Here is a 13,062-nt window from a genome sequence, read left to right as displayed (position 1 = left end):
TGGAAAAGTGACTGGAAAGCTGCTGAATGGAAAAGAACCTGGGGGTGCTGGTGACAGCAGCTGAACATGAGCCAGGGTGTGCCCAGGTGRCCAAGAAGGCCAATGGCATCCTGGCCTGGATCAGCAATGGTGTGGCCAGCAGGAGCAGGGCAGGGATTGTCCCCCTGTCCTGGGCACTGCTGAGGCTGCCCCTGTGACATGCATACTGTCAGTTTTGGGCCCCTCAAGAAAAGAAGGATATTGAGARGCTAGAAAATATCTGGGGAAAGGAAATGAAACTAGCTAGTKAAGGGTCTGGAGCACAAGTCCTGTGAGGAGCAGCTGAGGGAGCTGGGGGTGYTCAGCCTGGAGAAAAGGAGGCTCAGGGYGAYCTCACCACTCTCTAAACTGCCTGAGAGGAGGCTGGGGCCAGGGTTAGRGGTTGGTCTCTTCTCCCAAGCAAACAGCAACATGATGWGAGGGTATGCCATCAAGCTGTGCCAGGGGAGGTTTAGATTAGGAAAACTTTCTCATAGAATGCATCATCAAGCATTGTAAAAGGCTGTCCAGAGAAACAGTTAAACCACCATTCCTAGACATATTTTAAAGACCATGTAGATGAAGCATTTATGGACATGGCTAGTGGTGGACTTGACAGTGCTGGGTTAACAGTTGGATGCAATGACCTTACAGGATTTTTCCAACCTAAAAGATTTTATGGTTCTACTCACTGGAGTAGCTTTCACTGTCTTCTATACACTTCAGTCACAATGARCTAATGCTTTAATAGTATTTGTATTTTGTTACCTACCCAGAACATTAAACTTTGCAAAGAAGGACGGAGACTTCAGATTCAGCAGGGGTAGAAGAACTACTATCAGGTAAAATGGTACTGTTTGTGATTTGTCCCACCATTCCTCAAAGAGTTCAAAACCTGTTCTGTTGCCAGAAGAGAATATCACACTCCTGTTCTGTGGTGGGTCACCGCTAGCAGCACTTGGACAAATGACTGGAAGAAAGAAAAAGAAAAATATCCTCAGGTGAAAAGGGTTTTACTTGCACAGAGTATTCACAGCCAAGATCCCACAATTTCTGGTGTGTTTTACCTACTGAGGATTGCTCAAATGCAATGTTCAACATCTCAGTTCCTAACTTCTATTTGTTTTTTTAATTATGAACTCATTGCTAAAATTCCACTGCTAAGCACCTTGTGCTCTGACAGTGCCACAGTTCTTCCAACTGAGCACAGCAAAGAAGATAAATTATCTGAAGCCCAAGTTGTGACACAGGACCATTCTTCAAGGTCACATCCCTATAATGAGGTCTGTACAACGCCTACATGTACCTGCGGGAATCAATCATATTAATAGTGCCCTGCATCTGGCTGCATATTTAGCATCCTAATCTGTCCCTGAATACTTCAGTAGGATATCAACCAAGATGCAAATGCATACAGAAGAGYCTGAATTACTGTAAATTGCTTTACAAACAAAGCATGGAAAGAAAGCTACTGTAACAAATGGCAGGTTGAAAACTTACACATTGAACCCAAACACACTCTTGTCATCTTTGTGCCACAACAGGAGCARGTACATCACTGCCAATCACAAGAAATTTAGGATGCGCTCCAGTAACACTGCTCAGAGGGAACGTCACACTTCTCTTATAAGTGATCAATGACAACACCTGACCAAGTGACTGGAACAAAACCAATCAAAAAGACCCCGTGAGAAACACATGTGCATGTGAGTGTTCTAACACATGCCTATGAAGCTCTGTGTTGAAATAGWAATCTGTCTTATTGCTCTCATAATGTCTTATTTTAAATCTTGGCATCCCACAGTACTCAATAGCCATTATCATACACGGGTTGCAAAGTCAAAGGTGTAAGAAGTGTTCTAACAAACTTTTCGCTTAAAAGATTGTTTCACAAATCTCAAAAAATGCTCTTTTTCTTACTGATCTCCTTGGTAGCCCTGAATGTCCTGTAAAGAGTCACTTGAACATCTGGCTGCCCTTAATTTTCTGTAGCAGCTGCTTTAAATCTTCTAGTTGGTGGAGGATAGTGTAGAATATTGTCTACTTTGCCTTCAAGTTATACCCCCTGCTGCACAGGAATGGGAGAGAACAGCAGAAGCAGGAGAGGGCACAAATTGGCGCCTTGATGGTAAGGACTGTTAGAGCAGTAAGATTCAACACCAGCTCAAATGAAAATCAACTGGTTTTCAGAACTATTTTTCAACCCCTTTGCCTGACTCCAACATCTGTTCTTCAGAAACACAGCTGCAGCTAATGTTACACACAGCTGCGCAGCTGTACTGACATGTTGCCCCACTCCTTATGAGCCTTTCTGCTTCCCACCCTGAGGAAGCTGAACATACTTAGTCACTATAAAAGGCAGAAGGATTCAGGGATTGACAATGCCTGCCTTGCTCCTGTCTTCATTCTGCATTAYTCTGCCTGCTTAAGAACTCTCAACAGACCTATGTTCATACTTGACTGCAGCCTCCTCCCTTAGTCAGACTCTCCAAAAAGCACAGGCAGAGGTTCAAGTAGCTTGACATTTGGGTGTTTTTTGCGCTCAGCACATTAAAGCTGTTCGTACCTAAATTTTTTTTTTTTAAATAATCTTGCTGTAGAACTGATGAGTGGCAAAGCTGCCCCAGCCAAGATTTTAAACAGTAAACAGAACTAAGGCGCCTCAAATTTAGGGTGTGAAAGTTAAAATTCCTTAAGGCAACTCCTCATTGTGCAACCATTGTTAAGAAGTTAACATTCAGGCTTTTACGGAGGACATATCTGGGCATACACAAGCTTGTAATCAGCTTTTTAATACTTACTCCCACCTCCACTTTCTTCACTTACTTCTTTTCTTCCCCAATTAATAAGATCTCCCAGCATGTGGTTATTTGTGGAAGTACAAACCCCAGACAGAAAATTACAGTTTTTTTAAGAAACACATAGCTACAATTTATGAGATATACTTTATAACTGGTAGGTAGTTAGGCATGGAAACATGATGATTTTGCCTTTAAATCCCCAACCCAAAACAGGAAATAGAACACTTCTTACCTTTGTTACTTCCATTGGTGCCAGGAACAATATCTGTTACATTAATGTCATGAACAAAATCTGAAAAGAAGAAAATCTCATCATCAATATCCCAAACCTACTATTAAGCTTTCATCTGTTGACTTAATTTAAATCAAAAAAGAAAATATTTTGAAAAATGACATTAAAGGCAAAATAAAACAGCTTGTACTCACCCCAGACCTAAGTGGATATTTTCAAACTATTGTAGAAATGCTTTAAAATAGTTCCACACTGTATTACTTCCCTCCTAGGAGCCCTGTCCATTTATAAAGTTCCCAAGACTCCCCACTCCCAAGATTCCTGTTCTACAAGCACATCTCCACTTCTCCCAACCCCTCAGGTGGTAATGCTGAACAGTAGGTCAGTGAGGAGATGCATCTTAAATCCATCTTCTTTTGGGACAGAAAAAAGGGCATGCAAACCCATAGTCCAGATGGTATTATACAGAAAAACCTTCCCCTACTCATTTTCTATCCTTTTCAGAAGAGGCTCTGTGGGATGCTTTTTCCATGTTTCCACAGGAAAATCTGGAAAAAGGTTTAAGCCTCACTATCTACAGGCATATCTGGAAGTATTTTATTTCTGGTATACTCCTGCGCTACTTTATTGCTRTATCACACCAATTATTTCCAAGCTTCTGCAATTTCACCTTTATGAGGGTGTTGGATAGTAATTTCATTATATTTATGTATATAAAACACAAAAAAATGCTCCATCAGCTTGGAAACCGAATTAGTGTGTCACTGGTTAAATTTTCCTACTGCTGCATGTGGGTGTGTTATGCCCACAGAAAAGGAACTGGGTTAGCTGGCCTCAGATTTTTAAAATGCAATTAAAAGCAGCTTGTTTCTCATAAAGAAGGAAAAAAGTCTTTTGGAAAGAAAACTATTTCTTCTTTCTTCATTTTAACTTATGATACCCTGAATTACAAATAAGTTTCTCATACTTACTTCTACTAGTTCAGTGCATACAACAATCAGATTTAAYTAAAATCACTGATCACCTCCTCACTTCATCACTGTTTCATGTTCCTAATTTAAAAAAAGTATCTAGTGTGAAGCCATAAAAATTMATAGCTCTTACAGATTTAAACCACTTCCAAATCTGTCATGATGTCAACTTCTGTTTCTTCTGTATTTAAAAAAAGGTTTAGGACTAGCAATGACATCKGTGGATCCTTTTCTTCCATAAAACAGGATCAGAACAAAAGACCACGTTAAAGAAATGACATTGTATTCAGCTAACAATTCTTGCATTCTTCGTGTACTACAGATTTCCAGATCATCCTCCCTCAGAAAATCTATTTGTTCCCACCTAAATGGTATGTGCATATGTTAAAGTCATTTGAATGCATTAGAATCAAATACAGTAGTCTGCTTAGAATACTTAGAAACATACRGCTGGAAGATGCTCTTGTGTCAAACCTACATCCTATTGCCTAGTAATTAAGTACGAAGGTTAGGACAAGAGTCCAGTGATAGTTATTTCAAAGCAGCTTATATAAGAAGTCCAAACAAATACAGRTGATAAAACAACACGCCAGTCCCATGGAAAAGCAGGTTTTTCCTAGAAAAGAAACACTTTCCACCATTTTGAATTTACCTTATTAGAAATGGTATTAGTTAATTTAGAATAATTTAGGATTAAAGTGTCAATCTGATTAAAAAAACCCCAAAGTCTAAAATGAAATGGCTGTAAAAATGTATAAATTAGGTCAGCTATAATATACATCGGTCATTAACCAATATAAGAAAGCATGTCCTTCAGGGATGGTGGGAATTCTAACTAAACACTGTTCAAGAGGTTTAACTGTCTATGCTGTTATTTGTCTCAGAGATTTGTTAACTGCCTTCAAAGCAGAATCTCTTAAATCTTACTCAACCTAATCAAAGCTATGAGTCACTTTGAAAGTTTTCAAAGCTTTCAATTCCATCATTCATTCCCACGACTCTACATTGATTATATACACAAATGTCTGGGTGCCTATGCACGTAGAAGGGTATGAATAACCAACATGTTTTCTTTTGTAGCAATGCCACACTAAGAATCATTCTTACTGTGATATATAGTTMATTTTCTCCTCATGGACAATTTCAAAAACTTCCTACATAGAAATAATTTATGTTTGTTGAAATCTATACTGAAACTACACACTTTTTCTTCATTATTCTCAATAATTTCAATAGTCTAGCTGCTGTTCAAGAGGATTTAGGTTGCTCAAGCTACATCAAGAAAACCACATTTTGAGAGAGAAATGGAAAAAGTGGCTTTGAAAATACACAGGACTTTGCYCATAACACCACACATACACACTGTTACTTTTTCTCAATTGATTTTTCCTTAAATGTAGCAGGAAAATCCAGATTAAATAAAAGGAACAGCTCTTTTTCAGTATAAAGCAGTCTTGACCTTTCCAYAGAATTGCTGTAAAGTTAACCAAAAAATGTATACTTACTATATATAAATTTCCCTGTGTTGAACAGACAGTTGGACATAAGTACCCAATAAACAACCATGGCTCCAACAAGTGATACCATTGAAAATAAGAGGCTTGACCATTGACCAAAGGATCCAAAGTAATACTTGCAAACATCTGGAAATTCCCAGTTTGAGGTATCTATTAAAGCTGAAAGATACAGAAAATAGAAACATATCTAAACAAAATGTTATATTGMAGTCAGTAGATTATTCATGACAAACCGTGGTCTTTCTTTGGAATATTCTGACACACATTCCCAGTGCTTTCAAGGACTAAGAAGATTGCTGTTACTTTAAAATACAGCACTCATAAAGTAGAGAAGATGACTGAGGAACCCTAARGTAGAGACTTCCATTGTGGCCATACTACTACTTTTGACTACTTTCAGAAGCACTGAAATAAGACATGGCAAAAATGCTGCCATGCATTTTCAGCTAAAGCCTTTTGCAACAGTTATGGCAAAGTAGGCCAGACCTTGGGCCAAAGTAGGCCATGAACTACTCTTCAACAATGCCTAGAAATGAGCTGTCACAAACTGCAGGTCTTAATGTCCTTTATTTAAGCAAATGAGATGTTAGCTTATGCACAAAAGCACCAACCAAACGAGAGCAGCAAGATAAGTTTTGATCAATAAAAATACATTCTAATTAGAGCCTCTTATCAGTGACTACTTCAGCCACTGACTGCCCCTAACTTGCTTTCAACACAGAATATATACAAGTATTAGTGTAAGACAGGCACACAACACAAGGGGATACAGCTGCAGCCCACACTGCTCCACTGTACAAATTGATGAGAACTGGACAGTGCTTATGCAGAAAAGATGCCTCTAACTCCCCAAGTCCCCAGAAATTTACTAAGTGAACGTGTGAAAATCTGCTCGCTAAGAGTTTGTACAAAAGTCCCAAGCAACTGAAAGAATATCTAATATGGGAAGATAGTAATTCAGATACAGAACTTAGACACAGACTACAAAAATGGAGAGATATTCAAAGGAACAGCTTTTATTTCCAGGTCATGTCTAACATATAGAGGAGACACATAAAACACAACCTAATACATACTGGTATTTCACACTTAATGGATATATGTGCATAATGAAGCTTTGGATTTCTTACGTATCATTTGCCGWGATTTCACAACTCTGTAACAGCAATAAAGAGTCAAAATGCCCATCAGCAAGACGAGAATAATTCCAGAAGTAAAGCCTGCCTGTTAAGAGGGAGAAATACAGTTTTTTTTTAATGAATATACTACAAAAAACTGAAAAGTAAGCCATGTTGCCAAAATTATTTTCATATGCATACACTTTTCATAGTTTACCTGTTTTATTCCCCATGGGATACATAATATGGATGTACCCATCATAGTATTCCATATCATAAATCTAGGAAGAAAAAATACAGTGAATATTTTCAGAACCACTGTTGCTTCATATTGTCTTCTTAGTTAGCAATACTTATGCATACAATACAGCACATTGAATAATAATGCATTGTGTGGCTAATATATGGCAAGGTGTTTAACATACATTGTCACTAGACTGGAGTTTTTACCATAGCCATCTGTGCAACTGTCAACTTTAAAAGCAGTTCCCAATGGACTGTACACATAGATTTCTTCAGGAGCTGGGAGTACATGATCAGGAGCAATCTAACAAATGGAAAAAAAAMCAAGACTTATTAGTAACATTAAAGCAACTAATTGAGCCAAATACAGCAAGTCAACTATTGTAAATCACTAAATGTTTCCAAGAAATTGCATTTAAAAAAAAAGAAAAAATGATTGTACTATGCTAATTCTCTTCCCAGAGGAAAATGTCCCAACAAACAATTGATAGAATTTTTAGCTACATCGCAGAAAAATGTGTTCTTCTTCTGCAGAATGTCTGTAAACACACTATGAACAGATCATGGTAGCTCAATAGCTCAATCACTGTAGCTGACCACTGCTTGAATCTTATAGAAGGGAGCAATTACATCATACATCTGGGCAGCCTGGATGACTATTACAAAATTCATGCTGTTTGTATGTTTTCTTTTAATGGTGAATGCATTGCACAAGAAGTAAATCACAGCTTGTGATAAAACAAAAGCTTTCCAAGACACTCAGCTACTAGATACTTAATTCAAAGCAAGCTGCAAAGCAATCCTCCCCCAAAGTTTATTTCTGCTGCTTGCTTATACAAAGCCAGGTAAGACCCAAAACATACCAGAAGCCGCCCAGTTAATGAGGCCCTGTCTTTGGCTTACCAGTGCCCTGTCTGCAGGGGATGTGAGCCTGCTATAGTAATGAATCCGCTTATTCATTGCTGAAGCTTCATCAGTGACTCTTTGCGTGTCATCATTCACACTGACTATGTTCGTGGGCTCCACATGAAATGGTCTAAAGGAGAGGAAAAAAAGGAAACCCCTTAAAATGACAGAATACAAGATCTAACATGGAACTCAGAGAACAGTTCAGCAACACTCAGGATGGTTTTGTTATTCACTGACACAAATCAAATGCAAAAATATCAATCAATCGATGCCACAAGAGAAGCTACTATTCATGAAAGAAACACTATTTTATATCATCCATATAAAAATGGCCTCCAGCCCAGGTTCTGCAGAGCAACCTAACATCAAAATTCAGACCTAATATCCAGCTGTTAGTTTTCAACAATGAATCACACCAGAAATACATGTTAATAAGCTTGGGCAAGCTTATTAGTGCTCAAAACCAGTATTGCCAGAACAAGTGATGAGAAACAGCAGGAGAAACAGAAAGCATGAGAATGCAGAAGCAGAAAGCAGAGAAAGACAAACAAGTGGCAGCAGTGAGGACCACCTATGAAAAAATTAGGAATTACGAACCTAGCTGAAAACATTTATGGAATTGTGTTTAGGGTGGAAGGAACCAAGCCCAACTAAGTCTATGTGTTCATACTATCCTTAAGCCAAGGCAACGGGGAATGGACTTTGTCCTCCTTCCCTCTTCCACACAGAGTTAAGACTGCAGGCATGGTCATGGATGTCAAAAGAGAAAGTAGGCACACCACACATCCCTTGTTTTCTCTACACACATGGAGGTAACAGAGCAAGTATAGTGAAAGCTGCCCCTAAAGTTACAACACAACATAAATCCAGGTTCATGCAATGGGCACTACCAGACAAATGTGTCCAAATCAAGATATTGATGAGKTTTTTTTTCTAACTCAAGTACAATTTACTTCCATATAAGCATATATTATGCTCTTGCTCAAAAACAACATTAACTCCTAATACTGAGAGGCTAATTTCTCAAACAGGACAGAAGACATTCGTGACCTCTAAGTGTTAACATAGTGGGGKTTTTTTCCCTTTCAGCAGTGCCTTTAAATTTTAAAACTACCTCAACAGCTTTCTGATTATCCTCTTTCAGGCTGATGTTTAAATCATTTAGAAACCCATAGAAGTAGATACCAGCAGAGTTCCCACATACTAAGAACAGAAACTAGGTCAGCAATAAAGCCATGCCATTTATTCTGATACATGAGCAAAATTTATTTGAATTGAATGGGGTTTTAATACCCATTTCTGTTTCAGACTACAAAGGAACTTGGCCAACCACTCCTGCCCAAGCTCTCAATACCATCCATTAAAAAGTTCCCATTCTCTTACCCAATTAATCATTAAGCATCTGTACAATTACACCACCTTTTTATCTGTAAAGTAGATAAGGAATGCAGTTCTGAAGCTCCCTGCTCTATCTTTGGATGAGATGAAGGTAGGATCCTGTTCCTGTGTACTCAGGGACAGTAGGTGCGAGTATCTACGAAACTAAGAAAACCTGACTCACAACAGTGGAAAATAGAGGACACAAACTTCCATGCCCACAAATTCATTCTTTCCTTCATCTTAATTAATTCTTACATATGCTTTCATCATGGAAAAAAAGGCCTTAGATTCGCTAAGTTGTTTTCAATTTACTGAAATGAAAATGAACACTTCTAAATGTTTAAAATATTCTCTATTGACTCTTCTTTCTATGATTATGACATGATGAGGGAAATACCTGTTTTGTGTGGTGTATTCTGTGGTGTTCCTATAAATAGTTTCGAGAGGTATCTCAATTTAACAGGAAAATATTTTAAGCAATAGCTTTACTACTCAAAACACAGACACATGGGACTAACTACTGCCACATATAGGCAATGTWCAAAAATATTCATGGACTGTCAGTTCCAAAGAACTTCCCTTGTTTTAGCTTAAAATTTATTAGGCTGAGCCAATCACTGAACACAGCTAGAAAGGAGTTCATTAGAAGACCTGTAAAGTAAAGACTGTAGTAACGAAAACAGAGAAAGTAATTTGTTTAAATACCACCCTCAGTCAGCTCTCTGCTGGATTTTTCTTTTTTTGGATTGCTGACACACACTATATTTAGAACACTTATGTGTTTTGTTAATTATACAGCAACTGCATAGTGTGAAGACCTTATCCATTTAATATTATTAGTGCATCCCCATAAACTTGCACTGCAGCTGTGGAAAGAAAATGTTACACTGAGAAAAAGTCTACATGGATGTCAAAGAAAATTCTTACAAAGTGTAAGACAGTGAGGTTTTTTGTTTAAGCAATTCAGGTGAAAGCTATAGATGGTTTTAAAATTAAAATAATGGAAACATTAATACAATATCCTGTTTTATGGGGAAAGCAGTGTTGTTAGTCAATGACCCATATAAAGAAAATACATATAAAGATTTTTGTAGCAAAAATCTATCTGCGAGAAAACGTTTAAAAAAAGACATTTAATTTTCTTCAGTATTATGAACAGAGTCTGGATTAAACATGCAATTTATGGTTCAGCATAAAACAATCCGTGGGCGAGGAAAAGAAATTAAAATTAAACGATCCTGAAGAAATTCTATATACATACTCCTTCTGCTTCCTAACTAGAAGAGTGCATACATTTATTGCTGCTGGTACTTGGGCTACTTTCCCTCTTGATCCCTGCTACTGTGCATCTGCTGGAAATGAAAGCAGCAGTTAGTTTTACTTCTTCCAGAGTACCACTGCACCACTAGCCCTGCTGAGCAAGTGACTGCTAAAACAGACCACCATCACTTTCATGTTTCTTGCAGATCTCTTTGAAAACGTCAGTCTGTCTTGGGAAGCTGCGCAAGCAGGCTGAGAGGYGAACTTGCTTCCTGATCTGCATTAGGAGAGGGCAGCACTCTGCTTAGGATCAGGGTCAAGGTATGGCTCCCAGCAATACCCAGATCAAAGACTGGCTACAGGCCATACTCAAGCGCGAGTCTGAAAAGCTCTCTCAGAGRCTCAGAGTATTCTCAAAGACTGAGATTTTTGAAGCCCAAAGCAGGTAGGACATAATCTGGGATGTATTTTGAAAAAATCTATTTAGGGACCTTATGTCTAGCAGGCAAGCACTCTGTACATGCAAATATGAGATGAGCAGCTACAACATATTTCTATTAAAAAATCTGATTTATACAGGCAACTATATCATATCTCTCACRTGGCAAAACGATTATAAAGAGTGTTGGACAATGTGATCTGGGAAAAGGGGAGAGATTACATGACTGAAARGTGTGACTATGATGTGAAACAGTGCAGACACCATGCCATGCACCAAGATAAACTATAATGTGCCTTGATTTTCATCCACACTAAAAGACACAGTTACTGTTTCATCAGCCAGCCTGACAAACAATGCTCTTTTACCAGGACAAACACCAGTAAAACAGAGCTGTTTTTCATAGCACCATGAGTATGGATAACTTGAAGGATCTCATGCAGGAGGTCCACATCTTCCATACATTACACCCTGCAGGTATATTTCAGAAACCACACCCAGAAAACCTGCAGCYACACTCATCTTTTCTTACTCACACAAAGAGACAATTAATAACAATTCTATAGAACTGGTCCAGGAAAATAAAGAAGAGTACTTCTGTCCAAACTTCCTACTTCCATAGCAATTCTTTGCAAGCAAAGAAAATTAAAGGAGATGCTCATGATTAAGGTTGTTCGGAAATAAAGTGATAGGCAAAGTTCAAGTGTTGGATTTGGAGGACTAGAGGGAATATCTTAATAGGAACACTGGCCAACTACATAAAATTTTGCATAAGGGTGCTGCATTTATCTTCCGGATATTTTCAGCACTGTTCTACATTTTGCAGAGCAATGAAGGAGTAAGACTAACACTTATCTCAAGAAGTTTTAAACCAAATAATACAGCTTTTCAAGTACGTTTGCTGAAGTGTTTTTAAACATCAAACAACTGGTTCTCAAGTCTGATCAAAAACATGGCAAGTATTGAACTGATACAGTATAAGAGAATTTTTTTGTACCACCATGTGTTTTGGCTCTACATGACTGTATTAATGCTTGACATTAGACAAGCTTTTCATTTTTAAAGAAACATGAAGAAAACTTCTATACACGAGGTTTTGCAATTTCTTTACTCCAAAGAGACCACAAGGAGCCACTTCAGCTTAATGCACAGATTTTGTAGACATTCCACATCCATCATTTACTTCTTAGGGATGGGATAGGATTGTTACACTGAAATAAAGCCAGTAAATTCCTAGAGCTCTACTATCTTACTCGGTTACCAGATTATTATCCTAATGCTGTATATGACACAGGACAAAACTAAGGAATAAAACTGATTCAGTATATTAGAAATTATGATAAGCGGAAAAAGAAATAAGATTACYATATTCATAGGCTGCTATTTCATAATTGGCAACTGCCTCTCTGGATAGGAACCCCAGGCACTGGAACAGGCTCCCCAGGGAACTGGCCATGGTACCAAGCCTGTCAGAGCTCAAGAAGCATTTAGACAACAGTCCCAGCTACATGATCTGATTCTTGGGATTGTCCTAAGCAGGGCCAAGAGTTGGATTTGAGGATCCTTGTCTGTCTCTTCCAATTCAGGATCTAGAACTGGTCCAGAAAAATAAAGAAGAGTACTTCTGTCCAAACTTCTTACTTCCACAGCAATTTTTTGCAAGCAAAGAAAATTAAAGGAGATGCTCGTGATTAAGGTGCTCATGTAAATGCTCATGCCATTACAGCTATCAGCATGCTTCTCTTAAATAAACCTATATCAAACAAGTCCACGAGAGACTTGTTTTTTACTTTCTAAGCTGCCTGAATTTACTGAAGCATTGTAAACAGYGTGCTTACAATTATTCTGTAAGATCTTCATTCTCCTGGCAAGACAGTTACATAATTCTTTTCTGCATTGATATCACCGTTTTAGTGATTACAATATGATCACACAAGTTTCTTAAAATGCTAGATGCAGAACTAAAATAACTTTTCAAAGGATAATGTCATTGCTTGCACATTTAAACAAATTAGGAATCACAAGATTTATTGCACCACATTTCAACCACTGTTCCCTCTTCTGTGTCAAAGGCAAAAGCTATTTCATTTGTCACTTATCAAGAAAAATGAAGGTTTGAAGGTTCTTTATTATGGTTACAATTCTTTCCAGTTAAGAAACAGCAATATTAGGAA

The 13,062-nt window shown here is 38.0% G+C and overlaps 1 protein-coding gene across 4 annotated transcripts in view; it reads right to left on the bottom strand.

Moving 5' to 3' along the window:
* The window catches only part of SLC38A9 (solute carrier family 38 member 9), a 47,107-nt gene that overhangs the window by 24,099 nt on the left and 9,946 nt on the right, over window positions 1–13,062 (bottom strand). For all 4 annotated transcript variants that reach the window (XM_057389681.1, XM_057389682.1, XM_057389683.1 and 1 more), the window contains exons 3-9: window positions 7,804–7,936; window positions 7,083–7,204; window positions 6,875–6,938; window positions 6,670–6,763; window positions 5,528–5,698; window positions 3,052–3,111; window positions 791–988 (exon numbers count right to left, since the gene is read on the bottom strand). In XM_057389681.1, coding sequence (XP_057245664.1) covers window positions 791–988; window positions 3,052–3,111; window positions 5,528–5,698; window positions 6,670–6,763; window positions 6,875–6,938; window positions 7,083–7,204; window positions 7,804–7,936 — 842 coding nt within the window. The remainder of the gene's footprint in view (window positions 1–790; window positions 989–3,051; window positions 3,112–5,527; window positions 5,699–6,669; window positions 6,764–6,874; window positions 6,939–7,082; window positions 7,205–7,803; window positions 7,937–13,062) is intronic.

Source organism: Malurus melanocephalus, unplaced genomic scaffold (assembly GCF_030028575.1).
Source record: "Malurus melanocephalus ecotype Western Australia unplaced genomic scaffold, MMel_1.1 scaffold_18, whole genome shotgun sequence".
NCBI lineage: Eukaryota > Metazoa > Chordata > Aves > Passeriformes > Maluridae > Malurus > Malurus melanocephalus.
The sequence above is the reverse complement of the archived record's forward strand: the minus strand, read 5'-3'. Positions and strand labels throughout refer to the sequence as shown.